General features: G+C 51.5%; 1 protein-coding gene across 8 annotated transcripts in view; it reads right to left on the reverse strand.

Annotated features, from left to right (window-relative positions):
- The window catches only part of MSI2 (musashi RNA binding protein 2), a 373,357-nt gene that overhangs the window by 239,158 nt on the left and 109,642 nt on the right, over window positions 1–24,557 (reverse strand). For all 8 annotated transcript variants that reach the window (XR_006785340.1, XR_006785339.1, XM_045835868.1 and 5 more), the window contains exon 6: window positions 7,702–7,794. Coding sequence is in view for 6 of the 8 variants with exons in the window: in XM_045835868.1 (XP_045691824.1) it covers window positions 7,702–7,794 (93 nt within the window). In the remaining 2 variants the exon portion in view is untranslated. The remainder of the gene's footprint in view (window positions 1–7,701; window positions 7,795–24,557) is intronic.

Consider the following 24,557-nt stretch of genomic DNA (forward strand, 5'->3'; position numbering starts at 1 on the left):
GTACACCCAGGTCAACTTGGAGAGAAAAGAAAGAGGAGGAGAAGAAAAATAATCAGCTAAAAGCTATTAAATATCAGCCGTGTGCCTCATGATTGGTTTTAAAGGCAGTGGTGAGGTTAGCAACAGTCAGAAACTCAACCCTTCTGCCTCTTCCTGCATATTAACATCTTTCTGGGGCTCTCCCTCTCATGGCTTCAATGTAAATAAAGGACCGGTTGGCAGCCCACTTTTAGCTAATTCACAAATACCAAGTCTGAATATACAGAGCTGTAAAAATTTAGGGGGTGGTAACTTGACAAATCCGGCCATTCTGCAGAGAGACTAATTCTCTGAGGACAAAAGGAAGGGGGAAAAAAGGAGAAGAAAAAAAGAAAAAAGAAAAGCATACACGACCCATGTAATGGGGTGTCCTATTGAAGGGGTGAGGGGACGGGCAGGAATCTCCATATCAATGTTCACTCCACAAAACAATGGAATTCGATTTCTATGCCAAGTCTAAATGAACTGTGCTTTCTCTTCCCTAAGAACCACTCCTTGCACCCACTGGCACAAGCTTGAACCGTGATTTCTCAGACACTTTCAGTTCCCACTGAAGTACATCCAGGGGAAGAAAGGCTTTCTTTCTCATGCAAACAACTGCATTGTGAGTGACGTCCTCAGAGGCTGCCAGGAGGGCTCTGGGAAGGTGAGCTGGTGCAAGCAGGCAAGCGCTTCACAGCCCCTCCTCTCTCCCGCTCCCAGGCTCCTTAACTGCTTCCTGCCCGAGGGCTCCCTGGCCTTCCCCTTCAGGGCCTCCTAGGAAAATGAAATAAAGCTAAACCACACTGGGAAACACAGTTAAGCAGCAAAGCCGGAGGAAGGTGGGGCCTTGTTCTGCTACCTACTCTGAGTATGACCGTGGCATTTGATTCACATAATCTCAAAGTTTTCCCAGCTTGCTCCCCGGAAGGCATCCTATTTTCCTACTTGTATTGTTTTTTAAACACGTTAACAGAGCAATAATAATGTCCGATGCATTTGCTTAACGACAGCTGGCTATATTTTATACGCTAAAAGGGAAATGGGAAGTTTTCCTAGAAGCCCACTAATCTATTTCAGGAGTTCCTTTTTATGGCAAAAATAAAAAGAGGCGTGGTGGGGGGTGATTCCAGAGAAGTGAGGCTGGGGTGCTCAGTCTGTTTCTAACTCCCCTCCCTCCGCAGCAGAGGTCGGTCTGTGGAGGAAGAAGTTCACCAGGAAAACACAAAGTTGTTTGGCAGGAAGGTTTACCTGCCCGGCCGGGGGATCAGGTTACCCGTGGGGGAACTGCCTGCGGGCTGGCTGCCACCTGGCCCAGAAGGCTGAGACGGGCCGATGAGGCAGGCTCCTCCCCGTTTGCTAGCTGAGAAGTTTTGCACTCAGCAGCTCTGCCAGGGGTCAGAGGGCAAACAAAGTCCCCTCCCCCGTATGACACACTTCCGAAGGCAGAGACTGACACAAACCAGACAGAGAATTAATAAAACATGAGGACAGTGTTGGCCTTGTTCTGGGCTATTACAGGAAGAAAATTTAAACACAAAAGTAGCCTTCAGCCTGGCCAGCCCGGAAGGGGAGAGGCAAAAGGTCCTTCCTGGTCCACTCTACAGTCATAATTCAAGGTCTGAAGGACATCAAGGCCTCGGGGTGAGGGCGAGCAGATGACAGGAAGGGCGCAGGCACGCCGGCCACGCCCCAGTCAGGCCACCTGTACCAACCACTTCAGAAGACAAACGCTTCGCGGGAGCTTTGATGCCCACGAAGGACAGGCAGGACTTTTGTTTCCCGGGTCTGATCCGAGGGAACCACGCAGCGCGGAGCTCTGTTGCTCTACAAAACACCTTCGGAAGCAAGAGTTGTACCTCAGGATCACAGGAAGATGGTAACTCGCTTATTTATTTTCTCGCGCATCTCTAGCCTTCTGCGTTTCAAAGCCTTTCTCATGTTTTTATTCTGGATCTTCCTCTCCTCACACGCATGGTATCAAAAGGAGGATCTGAGCGGCGGCCGCGGACGCCGCCGCTGTACCTGTGCGTGGACCCTGGAGCGGAGCACGACAGGTGGCAAACGCTGCCTCGCAGGGCAGTCCCCCGCACGAGCGGAATAAATAAGACCTCATTATCCTGAAAAGCCCATCCATTCTGGCTTTCAACTATTCTCTTCCGAAAAGCCTTCTCGCACTAGTCTCTGTAGCTGAAGTTAACTTTTCTGGGCTCGCACACAACCTCGATCCAACAAAAAGACGTCAAGGCCCCTCCCACCTCGTTTCCACCGGGCTCCCCGTTGGTGAGACCTAAAGAGCCTTAACTCCCTAACCGTTTCCTTGAAGGCCCTACTTTCCCATCCCCCGCAAGGAGGGGCTGGCCCAGGAAGGGGTTAAAGCCCTCCTGTCAAACCACAAATTCGGGCACTGGCCCAGAAGGGACATGGGAACCAGGGCAGCCGAGTGATAAAGGCCGGATTGTAGCAGCCCACTGAATTGGAAATGACTTGTAGGCCTAATGAAACAGAACTTTGGCAGTAAAACAGAATGAAAGGAATGAGACAATAAAAGGCTGGAACAAAGGGTGCAGAGTCGTTTCAGCTTAGCAAAATAAGCTCACTTTGTTGGTGGGGAAAGCCAAAGCCGATTAGGATAAACCAATGACTAAGCGTAAGTCTTCCAAACTAATTACACAGTTCAGCATGTGAAGCATAATTGGAAGCCTCCAGATGCGGGCTGCTCAGCTTTCGCAGGAGTTACGTAAAGTGAGAACGGCCTCTCGAGCCCGGCACCGGGTGGCCCTAACATCGAGGTGAGCAGCGGAAAGGTGCGGGACTGCTCCATCCGGGGGAAGCCGAGAATCCATCACGTGCGAAGGCCTCCGTTTGATCTCCAAAATCCTATAAGTGAGAATTTAAGAAACTGGCACTTGAAGGAGGGGCCTATGGGGCGGGGAGGAGGAAACCCATGTGCAGGACTTCCTTTGATCCGGGGCTTTTTAATTACCGAGCCGAGCCGGGCTGCTCAGGCTGGGATGTGGGGAGAAGAGAGGAGCAGAGGCCGAGGCGTTGCCAGGGTCTGTGTGTGCGTGCCTCGAGCATCATTCATGTGCCGTTTTGGGGAACGGGCTGTAGACGTCATTCCTGTATGTAGGAAATCGAGAGCACAGAAAACGTCCACTAGGAAACCTGAAGCAGTAAAATAAATGACTACGTATGGACAGTCTTGACAAATGAACAGAACCTGCGCCCTGGGTGTGCGGGGCTGCTGGTGGGAAGGTGGGAAGTGCGGTCCGACAAACAGCACAAAGAGGTGAGGGCAACACAGCACAAACACGAGTGACACCCGAGCTCCACCCAGCCTGGGCCGTGTGATCTTGGACAATTCATCGACCTTTCTCAATGTCAGTGCTGCCATCCATAGGACAGATGTTCTACCTACCTTGCCTCACAGCCTTGAGAATCAAATTTTTTTAATGCATTAAAAAAACTTAGCACAAAGCACACACCCCTCTAATTCAGAAATATCAACTCAAGGAACCTTCCTAGTATGAGCTGAATTTCACAAATTCTGAGTCTTCATCAATGTAGATCTAGCACATGTACTAGGGAGTGGGAAACACTCTGCAGTTTCACTGGATCTTACTCACAGGATGAGGATTCTAGCTTACAGACAGCAGCTTTTTCCAAACAGAGGATTCACTGTCCCTGCATCTTAAGTCCAGAAATTAACTCCACCGCAGTTAGGACTGTTTCTGCTTATTATATCACGCTCACTACTACTGATAACACCTCGTTTTGGTTACAGTCTACAGATAACTGAGACATCTATCTATCCAACTATGCACGTGTATTTAAACCACTTTCTAAATTATTGAATTTCCATGTTTGAAAGCAATCTTGGGAATACTTCAGTCAAGGGGCGTAGAAACTATGGCCTACCAACCAGTTGTGGCCCACCATCCACATTTGTAAATAAAGTTTTATTGAAACACAGCCACACCCAAATGTTTGCTATGGCTGCTTGCTGCTTCTCCATACAACAGCAGAAGTGAGGAGTTGTGACAGAGACTATATGCTCTGCAGAGCCATAAACGTTTACTGTCTGACCTTTACAAGTCTTTGAGTCCCTTCCCTCCAACGAAAACCTGAGGCCAGGGGAGAAATGGCTCGTGAGGTAGCTCAGTGGAGTTGCACCCATCACAAGGGCTCGGAACGATGCCTACCCTCCCTCTGTCCAAGGATGACCCCAGAGTGGCTGGGGCTGGCCATCCCAGTGAGCCGAGTCCTTCTGCCAAGGGCCACACTGCGTGACCTCATCTTGAATATAAACAAGTCTTGATATCCCTAATAGGGGTGGAGGGGCGGGTAAACCCACTGGGAGAAAAGTTGGAGAAAAGCACAAAAGGGTTTCCAAGCCTCCAATTGGAGTTATTTAAAGCACCCGGTGTGCCGTGCCACACCCACTCCGCTTCCAGTAATGACAGATTTCAATGCCCTTAGCTCAGCCCCATGATGGCAGGCTCACCCGTCTTGATTGCCACCTGAAATAAACAGTGGGAGCAGCTGCCGCCTCAAGCAAGCTGAGAAGAGGGGAAGGAGAGAGACATGACAGCAAGGGAAACCTAAAAAGTGGGTAGCCAACCCTGAATGGAGACTGCAGGCAGATGGAAAGTTCTAGACTCTGAAGAAGAGGAGGTAGGGTGTGAACTCTGGCTGTTATACTGCCTTACCTGGGTGACCCTGGCCGAGACTTCGCCTCCCTCAGGGGAGAGGAAGTCTTCATCGAAGACTTCCTGCCCACCTTCATCGAATGGGCCAGCGATCCCGAACTCCACCATGTAGATGGAGTGGGGTGATGTGCATGCAGGTTCCCAGACTGTCCAGGGCGCACACAGGGGGCACGATCTTTCCTTTCCTTCTGCATCCTCCCTCCCTAAGTCTCCCTGTGGTTCCATCAGCAGCTGGAACGGCGCCCAGAGTTCAGGTCCTGTTATCAGACAAGCCTAGAGAGGGAGTCTGCACCCCCCTCTGCATCCCCCATCTTTGAGGGGGCTGTGACCTTGAGTCAAAGGCTTAACAATCTACAAAATGGGCAGTACCCCCAACAGCCTCCCAGGGAAGGACAGAATGACGTAATGTCAGTCAGTGGCTTGAGCTAGTATCCAACAGTTAGCACGCACTCAATAAATAGTAACGTCACACCTCATTCAACGAATTCTCAGTAAACCAACTGAAAAGAGCCCCAAACAACTTTACAAAGTCAGGAGTGTGTGAAGATACTTCATGCAAGTGTGCGTGCGTGCATACGTGTGTCTGGCCTGGTCCCGTCTTCCGGAAAATAAGCCACTGAAGGGTAGAGTCAGTTTGTCAATTCGTTACCTCCTTTCAAGGCTGATGGGCCTCCTCTTTGCCCACAAGGCCCAGAAGCACAGTCTCCCCTCCTTTGATCATTCTGGATTCCACTGAATTACACCAGAATCCCGAGAGGAGCTGGGCCCTGCCCAAGGGGGCACTAACGTAACACTAGCCACCAGCCAAAGCAAGACTAAGCTATTCTAAAGACAGACCCAGGTAATAATACACAGAGCGTGTGCGTGAAACGAGCCCCCACAACATGGACAGAGAGCGTGATGGTTTCGATACATCCAAAGCCTCCCTGGTCCTTTAATGAAACACTTGAGCAGTTTAGCCATCCCACTGGAACTCACAAATGTTACTGCAAAACTGACTGAGTGGCTTCAGACCAGGCCAGGGCCACGCCAGGAAGAGGGTCTGTGACTGCCTCCCAGACAAGAGGACGAGTGTTCTCAGTGCAGGGATCGCCACTGCCATGGGCCCGGCCAGAGCTCACAGAGCCTCCCACTGCTGGCACGCTGGGTCACAACTGTGTGTGCTAATGAAAGACGACGAAAGAGGGAAAGGAAGAAGGGGAGCGAGAAAGAAACCGAGAGTCGGGAATGTGGAGATGTGGCAAGTACAAGCCTGTCGGGAGCGTGCTAACAGCCCATCTGGGCAGCATCCACTTCCCTGACACCCACAGATAGGCCCCCGAGATTCCCAGGCAGGTTATGGCTCGAAAAAGAAATCCCACCTCACGTTTGCAAACACTACCCCTGGCCTGTTTTCAAGGTGGAACGGTAGCAAAGCGGCTCGCACTCCAGAGCCTTCCATTACGCGAGCCGGACTTGTCTCTTTTAATTATTTCCAATCTCTCTCCCTAGGCGGGGTGGGGCTGGGCGATGAACAGATCCCCCTCGGTGCTTTCAATCCATCTCTGAGAGAAGGAGGATAACACGCAGGGTCACCAACGCACTCAGCTGTTTTTCAGCACGGGCCGGGATGCATCAGCCCCCGCCTGGCAATGCAGACAGGGCCCCGGGGAAGGCAGCTTTTCGTGACTGGCCTGGAAGGGCAGTTAAGTGCCATTCTGAATGCAAGGCCGGGCTGGAGGAGGCTGGTTTCTCTTTGTTGCTTGTTCTCCCATCCATGCAGAAACTGATTAATACCAGAGACCAAAAAAAAAAAATCTCCATTGTGAGGCTAAATAGAGGTCAGGGCACTCTTCCCAGACAGTAGCTCACAACTGGACATACCTGGGGACAGGGTCACAGCTGCCATCGCCTTGGGCAAATGACTAAAGCACAGAACCTTCAGACTGGGCAGTGGGTACAGTGCCTTTGTGCCACCGAGACAAGCATGACTGGTCGGCGGGGGGGCATGGGTGACAGAGCTTGGAGGGGGTGCAGGGTCCTCTTGCCAGACGCAGCCCTCTGCCACGTCAGCCCTTCATCAGGGGCTGGGGGAGGGGGTGGCGCAGACCTGTGCAGAAGAAACCGTCTCACACCTGGCTCCCAAGACAATGTCAAAAGCTACTCAAAGATACAGGAAGCAGAAAGCGCAGACTCCCCCCCGCCAGCCTTCTGGAACACAGGTGCCAACAAGGGTCAGCTCCCCACAAGCTGCCCTGTGGGGGCCTTGGGGCAATGGGCATCTAAGGAATGTGTCATCCTCAGAAGATCCCTCTCTCCAAAGCACCGGCTCCCTCACAGACTAGAAAGAGGCTGAACTGAACACAGCACTGTGGTTATGGATTCCGTCTGTCTGTCTGGCGCGCACACACACACTTCATTTCCTGACTGATCTGGGGCGTCCAGTGTTGCTCTCAGCCCGTCCCGGCGGCAGAGCCCAGGGGATAATTTTACTGCTGTCTCACAGATGTTGTGACAGGTACAGGCCCAGCATCCTTCCTGAGTTTCCGTGGGCATTTGACAGGGGAGAGTTTACTGCAAAAAGCCCCAGGCAGCTCCTCTCTCAACCCATTACCCAGAAAGGCACAGAATGAAGCCCAGCGCCGACTCACAGGCCTCTAGCAGCTTCTGTGGGAGCTCCCGCCCTGTGACTCATGTCACATCCCTCCCCAGCCACTACCACCGCCAGCTCCCAGCCCAGGCCCCATGTGGCCAGCCAATGCCAGCACCACCGTGCTCAAAGGCCACCCTGTCTGTTCCTGCAGGCACGTGGGGTGCCATGCCAACAAGGCGGGCTCTTCCATCTCAGCTCCTGCCGCATTTCACTTAAATCTTAACAGCCAAGTTCAAAGACAGGGCTCCTGAAGACACAGCTGTGGCCAAGGCAGGGGCCACAGAAGCCCCTCCTCAGGACTGATCAAGCACGCACTTGCCACCCTCACGCACCCCTTACCTTGCCAAACTGCTCGAAATATTGCTTTACGTCTTCCACCACCGTGTTCGCAGATAATCCGCCTACAAATATTTTCTTTGTTCTTGTGACCATCTGCAAGAAATGACAAGAGGAGGACACAGGTTAACCAGGTTATCTCAAGCGAAGCCCGTCGAGATGCTGGAACACACCGCTCCCTGCCTTTCGCTAGGGAGGCGGTTGTGGACAGGTGCAGGCTGCATGGCGTGGGCCCTGCAGACGTCGCAGGGTGCCAGACAGTCACTCTGGGCATCTGAGGCCCGTGGGCCACAACCTGAAGCTCGAGAGCCACACAGACCCAGAGTGGACTTCAGGGCCTCTTTAGACATAATGCACAGCTCCCTTCTGACATACCAGCACAGAGAGGAAAGTCGAGGGTCAGCACTATTTAAACCTAAGAGACATGAACAAAACAGAATAGCACACATAAAAATCTGCTGCCCAGAAAGCACCCATAATATCTGCCCATAAGAAAATCACATGTAATTCAAAAATACGTGTGGACCGTCTACACCGAGCAGTTCTGCGTGGCGGTGTACATCTGCCAATAAGACACACACACAAACCACCCACCAGGCTCAGCCCCCAGTCCTCCTTCCTCGCGCTCTCTCGTGATTTACCTTGCTTCTCCCTACACTCAGATGAGCCCAGGTAGTCTCCAGGTCTCCACACCCCTGTCCACATCGGTCCCTCTCCTTGGAATGCCTCTCCATGCCTAAGTCTCCCATAGCAAACTGTGACCACCCTCCAAGATCCAACAACCTTCTCCAGAATTCAGAATATCTACAGTGCTGCCCCATCCAGACGCTATTCTTCCCTCTTCCGAATCCTCCAACACTGTGCCCATCAGACTCTCACCAGCGCTCACTGCACTACTTTCCACCTCGTGCTCAAATCATCAACAATCCTGTCTTCCTTACTTCCTCCTCCAGGGGACAGGCTCCCGAGTCCTCTCGGCTCCCCCACCATGCCAGCCAGGCATGGGGAGCCCAGGAATGTGTGGTGGGTGCATAAACAAAGGTGTGTGGTCACATTTCCGAATTCCACCCGTTCCAAAGCAAAGGGAGAAGGAAGCTCAGTGCCTAAACCTTCAGGGCGGCAGAGACCACATATCTTAACATGTAGGAGCCAAGGAGAAAAAAGAAACTAAATTTTATTCTGAAGACCTTTAGGCTATGTGGGTTTTTTTTTTTAAGTGAAATAAAAAAGTTAGAAACCCAGTGGGTGCAGGGTCTTACCAGTTTGGTTGCATGTAATAAAAAAGCGCGTCTTAACTCGGGGGGAATCCAGTCACAATATATACAGATGCCAAATCGTAATGTCATGTGCTGAAAATACCTTATGCTTTATTTTGTCAATTATACCTCCGTAGAGCTGGAGAGAAATGTTTGATGAGAACACACATACAAAGAAAAGCATGATCGACACCCAAAAATAAGGGAATGAGACAATCTTGGAATACATTTTTTAAAACCCACAACGTCACCTATGTCTATTGTACGATTCGATACAAGAGGCCCAGGTACAGGGGCCGTGGGTGCCCGGACCACTGTAATCACCAAGGCTCCGAACCACTTTGCTGAGAGAAAAAACCCAACCCACCCGCCTCCAGCAGGACAGCCTCAACCAAGGGACACCTGGGGCACAGTGGTTCCTGGGAGGCCATGCTGTGGAGGGCAAAAGGCCCTGGAAACCTGCCTCTGGGCCTCACTCTAGGCGGGACCCTGGACACGGCCCACCCTGAGCTCTGCCCTCCGCACAGCGAATTCCCGCCCTGGAGCTCCAGGTCCCACCCACCCACCCCTGAAGGCTCAGGAATCTATAAGCACTCGAAGGCCACGAAGGCGGGGGTGGCTCCCAGGCTTCAAGAGCTCCTGCATAGCTTAGTGGCTCCCGGAGGGGACATGTGCCAACGCAGCCTGCTGATGGAGCTCAAACTGGAATATCCTTGGGAAATAATGGACTTCCTGCACTATTTTAAGAGGACACTGCCCTGGCAACTTCCTGTCGGCTGGGAGAGCCGTGCAGTGGTTTGTACTTGTGTTTAAGGCTGTGATTTACTGGGTTCTGTCTCTTTCAGGTGAACGCGAGGTTAGATGATTTCACGCACGTGAGGATATTCTGTGACGATCCCACCCGTGTCCACACCACCGAGCTCCAAGAACCTCTCGTTAAGGGGTGGCATCTTATTCTGTTCCTCACTGTGCACCTCAGTTCTTACCCATTCATTCCGTAAGCCTCCCTGGTGGACAAGGTCACCTCACAGTGAAACTCCAGCAGGCCCTCTCTGGATTTAAATCCCGCCCTACATTCACTAATCGCCAGGTTTTACTAACCTAACTTTCCTCATGTGCTCATTAAGTCCTGCTACGTGCTGGACCTTCCCTTCCAATGTAATATGGAATTTAACCCACTGTAAAGCAGAGATACCATAATTAGCCTACCACACAAGGTTCCCATTAGAGATAAATTAAATAACATATGCCGAAGTGCCTAGTGGGACACCAGGTAGATGCTAAATGAACGGCCACTGTAACCGAATCCTAACTCTGTTGCTAAATTTATCCTTCAAGCTCAGGATACATGATTGGCAGAAAGACACCTTGTACAGAAAACCCTGACTCCTCTACCCTTATTGCCCTCTTCCTTTCCACTATCATTTCAGAAATGCGTGCCTGCATTCCACATGACTTCAGGCGGGCAGAGACTCCCAACAGTTTCATTTTACATTTTTCATTCCTCTTTTTTCACCCCACCCCACCAATTAAAGATCTATACAGGAAACCCTAATGTGACCCACAAACACACACAAGTGGAGGTTCCGACTTAAACTCAGGAGAGGCATTCTAGAAAATGAACCCCACAGTCTATCTTACACGTTGGTTGGAGCCAGGTGGGTGCAGAGCAGGCCTGACTCATACTCCAAATGGTCACGTGGACTCAGAAATTAAACGCCCAATGTGTCTTCATTCCAAGTAACAGAATGTTCATTCCCCAGTAACAGGCTAAATGCAAGGATCCCCCCCTTACACCTTCCGAGGTTGTCTTATAGCCATAAACTTGCCAAGACAGAGCCCTAAACACTGGGGCAGATACTCAGCTGTAAATACACAGTCCTAAAAAGGTATTGAAAACACCTTTTAAAAAATAAAGAAAAGAAGCGGGAGGATGAGAAATCCCAGGCCCCAGACAATGAGCCAAAGTGTCCGAGTTACTAACATCCTCTCCAGGAACCAGCTCAGATACAGTGATGCGTCCCACTCTTCAGCAAACACTGAAGGAAACTGGTTTCATCAAAGCCTTCCAGACATGAAGAGGCCCGTGGGAAGATGTGCAACACTTGGTTAGCTGCTTACTGGTGACTGGGCTGCAGGAGAGGGGAGCACGGCTGGGGGGCGATGGTGCTCAGGACGGAGACCTCTCCTGCCTCGGGCGTGCTAGGGGAAAAGGGAGTGATTTCCTTTGGGAATCCTGATGCATACATCACTGCTAAATGGGCTGTGGACTGCTTGAGGATTTGCATTCTGGAGAGGGACTCAGCAAGCAGGCAGAAGACTCGAGAATCACACATTCTTCCCTTGCATCTCCATGGCTTCTGAGCAGGGCAGGGCAGGAAGGGGATGGGGCTGGGGTGTTTATCAGGCTCTCAGGTGGACTGCATGGAGGTCCTCCAATTCTCATCAATATTATCCAAGTTTCTGTGCACGTGCATGAATGTGAATTCATGTGTGTGTTTGGTGGCAACTCCCTATTCCCAGTGCTTGCATCTTAGCTTCCATTTGCCCCAGGAGCCACTTGCCACCCCCAGAACTTTAACTTTATTCTGATCTTGAACAGAGTGAGCAAGCTACCCACTGGCCACTGGCTCTACAGTCTTTGCATGATAAAAAATCCTCTCCACCCACAAGGCAGAGAGACACCTGTGTTTTCTTCCTGTGTCAGGCCCATCGGGTAACTGTTTCCTAACCCACAGCATTCATACCCCTGGCAGCACTTAACCACACAAGCTATGGGGAAGCCAGTGGCTGCACACCAGCCTGCGTGGCCCTCGGGGTACACCTGGATGACAAGGGCCAGAGAGAGCTCGGCCCCAAGTCCATTAGGAGACTGATCTTAAATTTCCTTAAGTTATTGGTGGAGGGGCCGCAGAAGACACTTTGGCATGTGAGTGCCTTCCACTCTTAGACACACGAGGTACCCACCAGGAGCCCTGCACCACTTGGGGGGCAGCCCCCCCTCAGCAGATGCCCTCCTTTTATGGTGCAGCGCAGCACTGTGGGAAGTGGTGCATGTGTGTGCATGTGCGTGTGTGTTACACTCACAGGGGAGCGGGGAGTGTTCAGACTCTCACAGCTCAATGCTGCAAAGTCTTGCATCCAGACCTGTAATTTAACTAAACATCACTGCTCTCCACAAACCCCTTGGCTCCACAGAGAAAACCCCAGCACCATTCCAGTTTGGAAAATTGCTGTTTACACGTGAAAACTGGCCAAAGCCAGCTGCTAACTCGGGCTATGAAGCACACTCCGCCTTCCTGCCTCTGCCCAGACAACAGGCTTTTTTTTTTTAGTTTCATAAATTCCCTTTTAAAAAATATGTCGCCAACTCAAATGGCCACTCAGACTGGGACCACTGGTTGTATTTTTATAAAACAGGATAAAGTAGGGTGTGTGAGTGTGTGTTCAAATCAGAGAGTGGGGTGGGGATGCGGTGAAGAGAAAAACTACGCTTGAGAATGAGACTGGAGCACCAGCCCCAAAATATTAGCTGCCACACAAGCAAACAGCAGCGAGTATCTCCTCACTCTGACAAATGCCCGGGAAGGCAGGAGGTGGCTCTGGGGAGCGCTCAGCGGGTATGGGGGAGGCCTGGAGAAATCGAGTCCACCCTGCCATCACCATCTTCCTGAAAAGAGTCCAGATGCCCCTGGTGAAAAAAAAAGAGCCACGTTCCCGGCCCAGGAACACAGGCTCGCCGACAGGTGCTCTCGCCTCTGTGGGAACCCTGAGGTGAGAGAACCCAGAGTAGACGTCGGAATCCTGGCGTGGGGCGGGCTCCTGCAAACCTGCCCGTCCCTCCCCCGACACAGACGGAAATCAGGTCCAGTGGGATGACGTGTCCGACAGCCAAAGCCGAGGTGAGTGCCAGGGAGAACGGACAAAGTGGCGGACACCACTGGATGTCATCCCAGTTCCTGAACTTTGTGGGCACTGGGTTGCCCTGTGTCACCCCGCATTTGAGAACTGAGCCCAAGCTTTGGGTGGCAAAGCAGCTCTATCAGGACTGATGGAGGTCACAGCAGTCCTCAACTCCAGAGTCCTAAACCCCAGGGCCCGGATAGGGGGACACCCCAGCTCACCACGGCCTCGGCCTCACCTTTTCTTGGTGACAGTGGACTGAGAGTCCACAGGGAAGCCCTCCCCTGACCGTGGGCAGGAGAACGTTACACCCACGCATGTGACGGTCTGCACCCATCCTTCCGAGGCTGGCAGGTCACACTCATCCCCGAGCCCCCTCGAGGGCAGAGGCCACAGGGACATAGGGAGAGGTCACAGAGACCAGGTGGGAGGTGAGGGAGTACGGGGAGCAAGGCCAACTCTATGCAGAAGTGACCCAAACACCGCCCAGGGCCTTGCACTCCACCGATAAAACACACCAGACAAGGCGGGACAGCCCTCGCACACAGGAGGGCGCCTGCCTGACAACATCCAGCAGACTGAGGAAGGTCCTCGTCCCCCGTCGAAAGCCCTGGCACCCGGCACCCGAGTCTCTTTCAGACTCAGTGTGCTTGGCCCGCACTGTGGGCCCACGGTGGGCAGACCCGGGGCTGTGCCGTCGTCCTCAGGAGCCGCCCTCCTCAGGCCTCATGTCAGCCCCAGAGCAGGTCTCTGCCTCTCTTCTACAGTCAGGGAAACGAGGACCAGAGAAGCTAAGAGTCCAAAGTCACACAGCACTAGGGGCAACAAAAACGGAGAGTCAAAATCTTGCCCTTTCACCCTGGCTGGTGTGGCTCAGTGGACTGAGGGCCGGCCTGCAAACCAAAACATCGCTGGTTCAGTTCCCAGTCAGGGCGCATGTTTGGGTTGCGGGCCAGGTCTCCGGTTGGGGACGTGCAGGAGGCAACCCGAGGGTGTGTCTCTCATGCATTGATGTTGCTCTCCCTCTTTCTCCCTCCCTTCCCGTCTCTGAAAATTAAAAAAAAAAACAAAACTCTAAAAAAATAGAAAAAGTCTTGTCCTTTCTATTCACCAAAGCCCCTACACCTGCATTTGCAACTGGGGCGTCTTCTGTCCTCCAAGAAGAAAGGCACAGCTGGGGAAGGAGAGATGAGGAGGCACCATGAGGAGCAAGTCTGACTCTGCCCTTTTCAGTGTTGAAGCCACGAGGCCGAAGGACAGACCCAGCACCACAGAAACAGCCTGGCAGTTCCTCCAATGACTAAACACAGGGTTACCAGATGACCCAATGACTCCACTCTTGGTGCGAACCCAAGGGAAATTGAAACGTGTGTCTACCCAAAACCTTCTACACACAATCTTGTCAGCGGCACTGTTCACAATGGTCAACAAGTGGACCCAAAACGTCCATCAGTGGGTGAACGGACACATTACATGTGATGTGTCCGTACAGCAGAATGTTAATCAGCCGAAAAAGGAATGTAGTACTGATACATGCGACAACATGGCTGAACCTTGAACACATTCTGTTAAGTGAAAGAAGCCAGCCACAAACGGCTTCATTATGTTATATGATTCCATTCACTTGAAAGTTCCTAAGAGGGAAATCTATAGAGGCAGAAAGCACACTGGTGGTTGCTTAGGGCTGGAGGAGAGGAAGGGGCATGGGTTTTTCTTTCTTCCTTCCTTCCTTCCTTCCTTCCTTCCTTCCTTCCTTCCTTCCTTCCTTCCTTCCTTCCTCCCTCCCTTCCTTCCTCCCTCCCTCCCTTCCTTCCTTTCCTCCCTCCCTCCCTCCTTCTTTCCTTCCTTCCTTCCTTCCACTGTTGTTCAGTTAGAGTTGTCCCAGTTTTTCCCCTATCGCTCTCCCTCGCCCTCACAGTCAATCCCCCCCCCCGCCATTGTCTTTGTCCACGGGTCCATTATACATGTTCCTTGACTGGGCCCTTCCCTTTCTTTGCCCTGTTATCCCCCTCCCCCTTCCCCTCTGGTCACTGCCACTTTGTTCCTTATTTCCACATCTCTGGTTCTATCTTGCTCGTTTGTTTTGTTGATTAGGTTCCACTTATAGGTGAGATCACATGGTATTTGTCTCTGATCACCTGGCTTATTTCACTTAGCATAATGGTCTCCAGTTCCATCCATTCTGTCATGAAGGGTAGGAGTTCCTTCCTTCTGCTGCATAGAATTCCACTGTGTAAAGGTACCACAGTTTTTTGATCCACTCATTTACTGAGGGGCACTTGGGCTGTTTCCAGCACTTGGCTATTGTAAATTGTGCTGCTATGAACATAGGGGCACACAGGTTCTTTGAATTGGTGATTCACAATTCTTGGTGTATCATCCCAACAGTGGGATCGCTGGGTCAAAAGGTAGTTCCATTTTTAGTTTTCTGAGGAAATTCCATACTGCTTTCCACAGTGGCTGCACCAGTCTGTATTCCCACCAAAAGTGCACTAGGGTTCCCTTTTCTCCACATCCTCACCAGCACTTGCTTGTTGGTTTGTTAATAATCACCATTCTGGCCGGTGTGAAGTGGATCTCATCGTGGATTGAATTTGCATCTCTCTGCTGCCTAGCAATGTGGAGCATCCTTTCACACCCACAGGCCCTCTGCCTGTCCTCGGCACAAGTCTCTCTCTGAGGGATGCAGCGTTCTAACACGGACTGTGGTGATGGGCGCACACATCTGTGAATATGCCACAAACCCCTGATCCGTATACACTTTAAATGGCTACATTATATGCCATGTGAATTATATCTCAATAAATCTTTTTCTTTAAAAAAGGAATAGGCCAAAAAGATCCCTAAGGTGAGAGTCTGAATGCAAAAGGGGCTTACAATAAACCCAAGCGCCCAGGACCGTGTGCTCCCGGCCACTTCCTCCACCAGCCGGTCCGTGCGCCTGGACTCACCCGAGCCTAGCCACTGGACAAAAGGGAAACAGTGTTTGATGTTGCCAACTGCAGAAATTAATTTAACTTCAGAGGGAACTAATTCCAGATACAGCCCCAAATGTTGCTCAGAGCGCTCTCGCCCCGTCTATAGCTATTAGCCAGAGAGCGCGAGGGTTCGGGCTACACCTTGGCAGTCCCTGCAAACCTCTTTAAAAACTGGAAGGCCAAAAAATAGCCTTCCTCTACATGGGGCTAGAATATAATTTCCACGTAATTACCAGACAAAGTCAGGTTACAGCATTACCTCTGGTTAAAACCACAGCAACGTGCCGACAGGTGAAGGTGATCTTGTAATGAAATGATGGGGCCGCTGCAGCAGGGAGCTCAGACCCCCGTCCTCATCACTGCGCCCTCTGCCTGGCTCCCTCCTAGGCTAATTTAAAAAATACTACTTCCTCTCACCCTTGGGGGAAAAGTTGCAGGCGGCAAAGCTGACCCATCCGCAGATTGCTATCAGGGAGTAATATCCTAGACTCTGCCACGCAGGCTGGGGGCTGGGGGAGGTAACAGAAAAAGGTGTGGAGATGGAGTGTTGCCTTGGAAAGCACAGGAAATTAAGGATCATGACCCAAGCATCAAATGATACTGAGCGAGGTGGCTGGCCGGCCGGCAGCCCCCTCGCAGGCCCCAAGCTGCTGTGCAGCCACAGGTAATTTGCCCATCATTCCATCCTTCTCGTGAGCCCCCGCCCCCCAGTACTAGCCACAGATGAGTTGCACTCACTGTGAGAAAGGCCCCACACACTCTCACTAGTGTTCAGACGATTGCCAATCCGTAGGTGCAATTAAAACCCATAACCTTTACAGCAGCAGTATTAAGCAAAATTCAGAAAGTACACTTTACTGTTGCTCAGTGGGCCAGCAAGCCCTGTGTTTCTGCACATGAAGGAGCTGCCTCCAATGCCCCAGCATGGGAAAGGCAGCCAAGGCAGATTCTTTAAAAACCTCAGTTTTTTAACTGAGGTGGGAAAGGAGGGCCAGACAGGGTGGCGGGCTAGCGTGTACTCAGTTCCTTCCATCTGCGCCTGTCACTCCAGCCACAGCAGCCCGATTCGCCCACCCAGGGTGGAATTCTTCTACAGATGCAGAGAGTGACTCACAGTGAGGGGCAGGACCCTAGAAATGGTGACAGAGATGAGCTTGGACCCCCTGGTTAAGGCATCGGTCCAACATGATTCTGTCTTACAGAAACGATCCACGTGAAAGAACAAGACATTTGAAATACCTGCTCTCTGTCCACGTGGTTTTGCATCTGCAAGCCCCTCCGTGTACACTGAGACGCATCAATACTGAATACCCAGCCATGGGTGATCAGATGAGGTTAGGTCAAGTCCAAGTCTCTTAACACTTCTGGGTTTCACTTTTCCCCTCTGAGATATGGCCACAGACCCTGGTCTGACTACAGCAGAGACAGCAAATGTGAAGTTATTACTCCAAGAACACAGCCCATACGAGGTCCCTGTACCCTGCAACACAGGCACCAAGGAAAACCGAGCCTGGGGCCTGTGCTTCCTACACCAACCTTCCTGACAGCTTCTCCATGCTCCCCCCTCAACCTCCCCCCAGTGCCCACGTCCAGGCTGAGAGGTACCTGAGGCCCTTCCCACGGGCCCTGGTCTGGGGAACTGAAGCAGGCAGTGTGCAGGCCTCGGGGTTTATGAACACGCAGCAATGGTGAGGAGTTCAGAGCACCCCTCCCGACTTCCCCAACTGCTCTTTCCCTAAACCATTTCAGGTCGCCTGGGAGCAACTGCCAGAGAGATGCTTCCTACTTCAACGAGAAATGTTTCAAAGTTTCTCGGAGCCTACTCCCACTCCTGGAGTGGGATGCTCCCACAACTAAATACCCACTCCTTTTCCTGCCATCCTGGAGGGCCTCTGCATCCCCCACAAGACGTGAGGACACCTCAAGGGCTGGCTGAGAAGCCACGTTCAGAAAGGCCGGCCACAGGCCCTCGGGCGAGGAAAACCCAGCTTTGGGGGGCACCGCTGTATCCTGGGGAAGACTTCTAGAGCCCGCCCCTCTGTAAGCTGGGCACCACCTGCAAGACGAGGCCCCTTGCCCTCAGCAACAAGGAAACGGCTCCTCTAAGGAGAGAGGTTAAAAACTGCCGGCAGGCAGGCTCTGAGGCCAAGGCGCCCCATCCCCCAAGCCCTCCAGTTGATTTCATGAAAAGAGTGAAATGGCAGCCTTAACACTTAGCCTTGATTACCTCCATTAACATATTTTAGATGCACATGGCAATCAGTTCTTGATGAGCAAGTTTTACCTAATCCGTGAAGCTCAGCCAGGCTTCAGGTTCACTGACACTCCCATGGTGCAGCAGTGCTCAACCCCGCCTGCACCTTAGAATCACCTGGGGAGTCATTAAAACCTGCCGCCGAGCCCCACCCTCAGGGAGTCTGATTTCATTGGTCCATGGAGAGGCCCGGGCAGCAGTATTTTTTAAACATTCTCCCAGAAGATTCTAATGTGCAATCAGGGCTCTAGCTTCTGCCGTCCTGAGGGAGAAAAGGTGGGGGGATGGAGACCTCAACAAAGCAGAGATTCTTTTTCATTATTATCATGCTGAACATGAGAAGGAAAAAAGCCACAGAAGAATGGAGGAGCCTGGGACTTGAACCCAAAGCGCTAGAATTGAGTTCCGGCTCAGCCACTTCCCCAGCTGTGTCATTTTAGGAGAATCATGTCAAGTAGGGGCAATACCTGTACGTCACAGAGCTGCTAGAGATAAACATCACAAGAGATAAGTAGGTAAAAGCACCTGGCACATAGTAGGTGCTCAAGAGATGTGCTGAATCCAAGAAGAGCAAAAATGATGATGGTAAGATGCAGGCAGAGGAGTGTCTGGTAGCAAGCCACACGCACGCATTCATTCTCTCACCAAACACGTTTTCAGGGCCTGCCAGGTGCCATGCACTGTGCTAGGCCCTGGGGATGTTCAGTGGAATAAGACCTGGTTTCTGTATCAAAAGTGCTTACAGTCAGGTAGAAAGCTGCTGTTGTAGTACGGCGGGGTTTGAGGGTACAGAGCTGGGCATGACCTCAAGGGGGGCTGGAGGTCAGCAGGGGGCAGCAAGGAAAGGAAGTGGAGGAGAGCCTCCCCGGCAGAGGCTGCAGCATAAGCAACATGGCTACAGGGCCGCAAAGGGATCTGAAAGACTACAGCACAGGGTGTCGATGGGACGCCAGGAGGTGAGGGGCTGGGCAGGGAGGCTATGCCAGGGAGGCAAGGGAAACCTCCACAGGGGAGGGACTCTTCAATCAGGCCGCTAAGGAGGAAAGCAGGGCCCAGGGGGAGGTGGGAGGGGGCGGAATGGGTCACCTTAACCTTAATGTCGGCAAAGAAGCACAGGCGAGAGTGGCATCAAAAGCATGAATTGGGAAGAGGGCACCCAGACACCAGTCCTAGCAACCAGTGTGTGGCCTGGTGTCAGCTCTTCCATCAGAAGGTCCCTCCCTGCTCTGCCATTCTACTGTTCCAGAAACATCCATGGGGTGGGAGGGCCGGTGGGGGCAGGCTGGCAAGGCATGAGGAGAGATAAGCACATTGCATCCTTGGCGTGGTCGTCTTTGGAAACACTCAGCCATCTGTTAGGTCATAAATTTCATCTGTCAAAAAAAAAGTCAACCCCCCCCCACCCCCAAGCATGGTCTGGCCCCCTGCCACGAGTAACTTCCTTTGAGGGAAAAGAGGGACCCAAAGAAGAGGGAAGCCAAGAGAATCAGGAGCAAGTCTCTCCACCTTTTATTAAATGTCTCACTTCTCAAGAGATGGAAGGTGATCTTTTAAACTCAAAAGGGCCTGGAAGGCTGGAAATTCTAGAGATGAGAGGTCCAGGTTCCAACCCCAGCTCTGAAGCTAGGAAGACAAAGAGGAAGAACTTAGGAATCTCAATTCTGTCACATATATACTAAGCGACCCCGGCAAATGACTGAATGTCTCTGAACTTGAGCTTCTCCCTCTACAAAATGGGATTAAAAAGCTAACACGTGAAATATGCCTAGCACAGAGCTGGAATGACAGCCGCACAGAGTTCCTCCTCTTCCTCCTCACCACATTCCCCTCCCCACCTGAGACTTCACCGAGATGCTTGGCTGTGAATGGGGATCAAACCTTCCCTGCCTACCCTGCAGACCAAAGAACAGAAGGAAAAGCACTTGGACAAGGCATGAAGCACACACTCTGTAGACTTGATGACTAATTGTCATCAAATCGACTAATTATGATCGATTCTACTCGTTATTATTGATTCTATTTTCCTCAGATTTCTTGGACACCACCCAGATTCAGCCCACTCCCAACCGTGGTACTGGGCAACCACGGTATTTCGGGGGTTGAAGATGCTCCAGGAAAAAGGATGCTATCTCAGCGCAAAGCAGTGTTTTTTACCTACCTCAACCTAGGCAGCCCCTTACCCTATGTAAGGGCTTGTTCCGAGTGACCAAGGTTATTCTCTTAAAAAGATGAAGCTGCCCATGCCTCAGGGGTAGTGTATCTCTGCTCCTCCAATAGCCTAACATGTTTGTGCTCTCCTCATGCCGGTAATACATCTCTATAAATTGTCACATAAAAGAAAACTTTATTTTCCATGGGGATCAATGGGGGGGGATGAAACAACAGTCACAGCAAAAACGTCACTGATCAAACAGAACTCAGGTTGCCAGGAACTTGACTAAATGTGTAATGTTACAGATGTTTTATAGCCATGATGTCTATTCTGTTTAAAACACATGTGCTAGGCCACCAAACACGGAAGAGAGAGAGAGAGAGGGAGAGGGAGAGAGGAGAGAGATGTTTCCCAACGCGCCCAACCCAGCTAACTGGTCTGGGCTGGCTGTTCATTGAGGCAAAGAGGTGACTGGGGACCTGTAGCTGTCGGCGGAAGCGTGGAGGGCTCGTTTTGCAGTTCACTCTGGAGGGCTGTCAAATCAGCCACACGGCCTCTCCGAAGGGCACTTCTGCCTGCCAGACCAGGATCTTCTGTGGGGAAATCGCCCTGCACCTGGCAAGTGCTTAATAAAGCCTAGTTCCCTTTCCTCAAGGAAGAAAAATATGCCCCGTTAAACCTCATTTGTCCAACCACACTCATTATTCCCTCCAGAAACACGGGTACAATGCCTGCAATGCACAAGGTACCGAGTGAGGGATTCAGCCCAATCACTCGTAGTCAGGACGCCTGCCCCCAGAGTGGAAGCCTTATAAGGGAGGGTCATAATCAGCTCACCACCCCCCAGAGTGGAAGCCTCATAAAAGCATGGATGTTTGTCTATTTTGTTTACCACTGTACTCCTAGCACCTAGAACACCTGGCATGCGGTATGCACTCAATCGATATGAGCTGAAAGAGTGCAAGAATATTTCCTGCTCTGAATTATCTAGTTTGGGGATGATTCAAGGGCCCCGGGCACCCTCCTTGGCTCCTCTCCTTCCCCTGGGGTGATTCCGAGCAGCCCGTGTTGCTGGGCTGACATGAACATGGAGAGGATAGAAGGCCTCGTTCTGGAAAAGAACAGCTGGCCAGAGCTCTGCTGGAGAGCCACAGAGCACACAGACACAGCACCGCCAATGGAAGGGCCTGTTGGACGGAGCAGACCAACCTTCCCCTCCTACCGGCACAAACACAGCTGCTGATTTGGTGGGGGAGTCCTCGCACACAAAAAGGACAACTGGTGACTCTTGGCAAGAAAGTACTAGAAAGGTCCAGTGAAACAGGGAGGGGTCTGAAACCACTGGCCATCACAGATTCAATGACAACACCCACGGTCTGTATCACCTGCCCTTGATTAATTCCACTGGACAGCAAACATTAATGATTGCCTAGTCCCCACCAGCATACGGGAGCCCGAACTAAAAGATTTAGTTCTCTACTCTTAAAGATCGCACAGGGGCCTGATGAAAACACAAAATGGCAAAAGTATGCAAAACAGAGGGAAATACCATGAACTCTGTCAGGACAGCCAGAGAAGGCTTCAAGGAGGAGATGTCGAGCTGGAGTTTTAAAGGACGAAGAGGAGTTTTCCAGGGAGACAAGAAAGGGCAGGCAGAGTCACAATGGCATGAAATACCATGGTTTGCTTCAGGCACTACATCTGGCACAGCTGGAAACCAAGCAGAAAGGATGGTTTGGTGGAAAATAAGGAAGGAGGCAAGGGTCAGACCCCAAAGAGTCTTGCAGACAGACCACAATGAGGCTGGACTTCATCCTTTAAACGAGGGGTAAGCGATTTTAAGCAGAGAAAAAACATGACCAGCTTTGTGTTTTAGATAAGTCACTCCGTAGAGAGTGTGCAACAGTTCGAAGCTTATCATAATAGTCCAAGATGAAGGGGGCACTGAACTAAAGCAAGGATCTTTTGCATAACAAAGCAGGAAAAGATTTAAGAGGGAGCAGGAGACAAAATGTTCGGCACTGGTTAAATGGCTAGAAGCAGAGACCAGGGAGAGGAAGGAGTTTCAGATTTCCTGGGTGGCTGAATCAACGGTGTTGTCACCGACTGCGGTAAGGAACGCAGGAGACGCAGGTTTGCAGAGGAACGATAAATGTTCAGTTTGGGCACACTAAAGGTGCGTGGGACCATGCGTGCATCTGTTCAGAAGCTCAGGAGAAAGATCAGGACAGAGGACCCAGACCAAATTTACCGACGTCTAGGCAGCTACTCAGGTCAGCCATGGGAGTGGGTGAGATGAGAGGGTAAAGTGACAGCAGGGACGAGGATGGGCTCGGGAGGAATCCCAGCGTCTCTTGGAAACCCAAAGAGACAGCCAAGAAACCAGGGGAAAAGCCCAAAAAAACTTTTACCAACTGGGGCATAGAGCCCCTTGTTCTATGCCCGTTCCCTTGAATTCAAGTAAGCTTGTGACGGCTTCAACCAACAGAGTACAGCAGAAGGGATGTTATGTGACTCCCAAGGCTGGGCCATAAAAAGTACTGGAGCTTCTAGCTTGCTCTTTAGAACAATCGTAATTGGAGCCCTGAACCAGTAACAAGTCCAACCACCCCATGGCCGCCATGTTGTAAGGGAGCCCAGCTTTATGGACAGACCGCGTGTCAGTGTTCCGTTCTTTGAGCCACGCCTGCCCAAGCACCAGACATATGAGTAACCCTTTCGATGCCTACAGTCCTTTGCCAACAAGGTGCCATCAAGATTGCAAGTCTTTCCAGCTGAGGCCCTAAAAGTGGTGAAGCAGAAACCAGTGTCTGCTCTGCCCTGTCCAAATTCCTGACCCAGTGATTCCCTGAGCAGAATAAAGTGGTTGCTTTAAGCTGCTAAATTTGGGGGCAATTCGTTCCAGAGCAGTGATAACCGTAACACTCAAGTTCGGGCATTTCAAATGGGAGGCAATGGTCAGCAGTGTCCATTGGTGTCCAAAGGTGTGGAGGAACCCGTTCTCAGAGCCCTTGGACTCAGACCTCAGCCACACACAATGCAAGTGTGTTGTCCCTCAAACAACACACTTTCGTGACCAATCTTGGTACCTGCAAGACCAGCATCTGCGTGTAGCTCATCAGCACGCTCCAAGCTGCCAACAAGCCGCTCTCCCAGGCTGGCCTGGGGTGCGCCAGGCCCCGGCAGTCTGTGATTCGTTGTGAGTCTTCATCTGGGGAGAAAACCTTACTCTGCCGGCAACCGGCACTGAAGACATACCCATGAACGTGGTAACTGCCCCGCGGCACACTACTATTTGCTTACTGTGGTCAACTTGGCCCTTAGGAAAGTCAAAGTCTAAAAAAGTCAGTGTTTTTTTTTTTCTGGAGAAAAATCAGCCTTTTTCCCCAGGCAGTGACACCCATACATCTAATGCATCCATCAGTGTAAATATCAGTAGTGCCAAGCCACCTTAAGACAGGCTAACAAGCAATCTGTTTTAAAAGCCCTTTCTTGCCCTTGGCCAAAGGTACCCCTCTCTTCCTGTGTGAAATCTGGGTTTCTAATACTCAGGATACGTCTGAAACTATGATCACCTTGCACAGTGCTTCTGCTCGCGGCCTCTGCAGCTCGGGGTGGCTCACTTCCTGTCCAGCCATCCAGTCTCTGGGTCTCCAGACTTACTGGGAAGTGTGGCATTCCTGTCCCTGGCCACAAATCCTGTCCCTCTAAAGGGCTGCTTGGTCTTCCACTACTCTGCTCCTGTTACTCACAGGCCCTGGCTCCCCTAAACCTTCTCTGTGCGCCAAAGATGATCCAGTTCAAAGGAATGTGCTAAAACACAGGAACAGAGCCACCCCGGGGCCATGCAGAGCACTCCGTGTGCACGGAGACCTGGAGATGAAATAAGATCCAGTGGTACAATTAGCCCACACTTGATCTTATCAGACCTTTTCTTTTGCAAAATCTCATCAAAGATTTGGCTTAGTTTTAGCTGTCCCTTAATCAACACAATTTCTGAGCAGCTACTTGGAATGAAACCCTGTGGGAAGAGAAACAAAAAGCACTAACAGGGACCATTGTCCCAGAGGTGGGGCCGGGGGTGCTGACAGTTTCATTGGGAAGACAGGACCTCAGCAGAGGCATCAAGTTTTCAAGGTTTCAGCCTGTTACCAGGTTCCAAACCACCTCTGCAGCGTCGCTTCCCACCCGTACATCCCTCCACACTGCGCACTCCAGCCACACGGCTCTGACCAGCAAGTCTGCGTTTCCGCACCCCCAGGCATCAGGAATAGCCTTCAACCTTTTTTTGCCTATCACAAGTCTCCAAACCCTCC

The sequence above is a fragment of the Phyllostomus hastatus genome, unplaced genomic scaffold (assembly GCF_019186645.2).
Source record: "Phyllostomus hastatus isolate PE091 unplaced genomic scaffold, TTU_PhHast_1.1 phas_contig_210, whole genome shotgun sequence".
Taxonomy (NCBI): domain Eukaryota; kingdom Metazoa; phylum Chordata; class Mammalia; order Chiroptera; family Phyllostomidae; genus Phyllostomus; species Phyllostomus hastatus.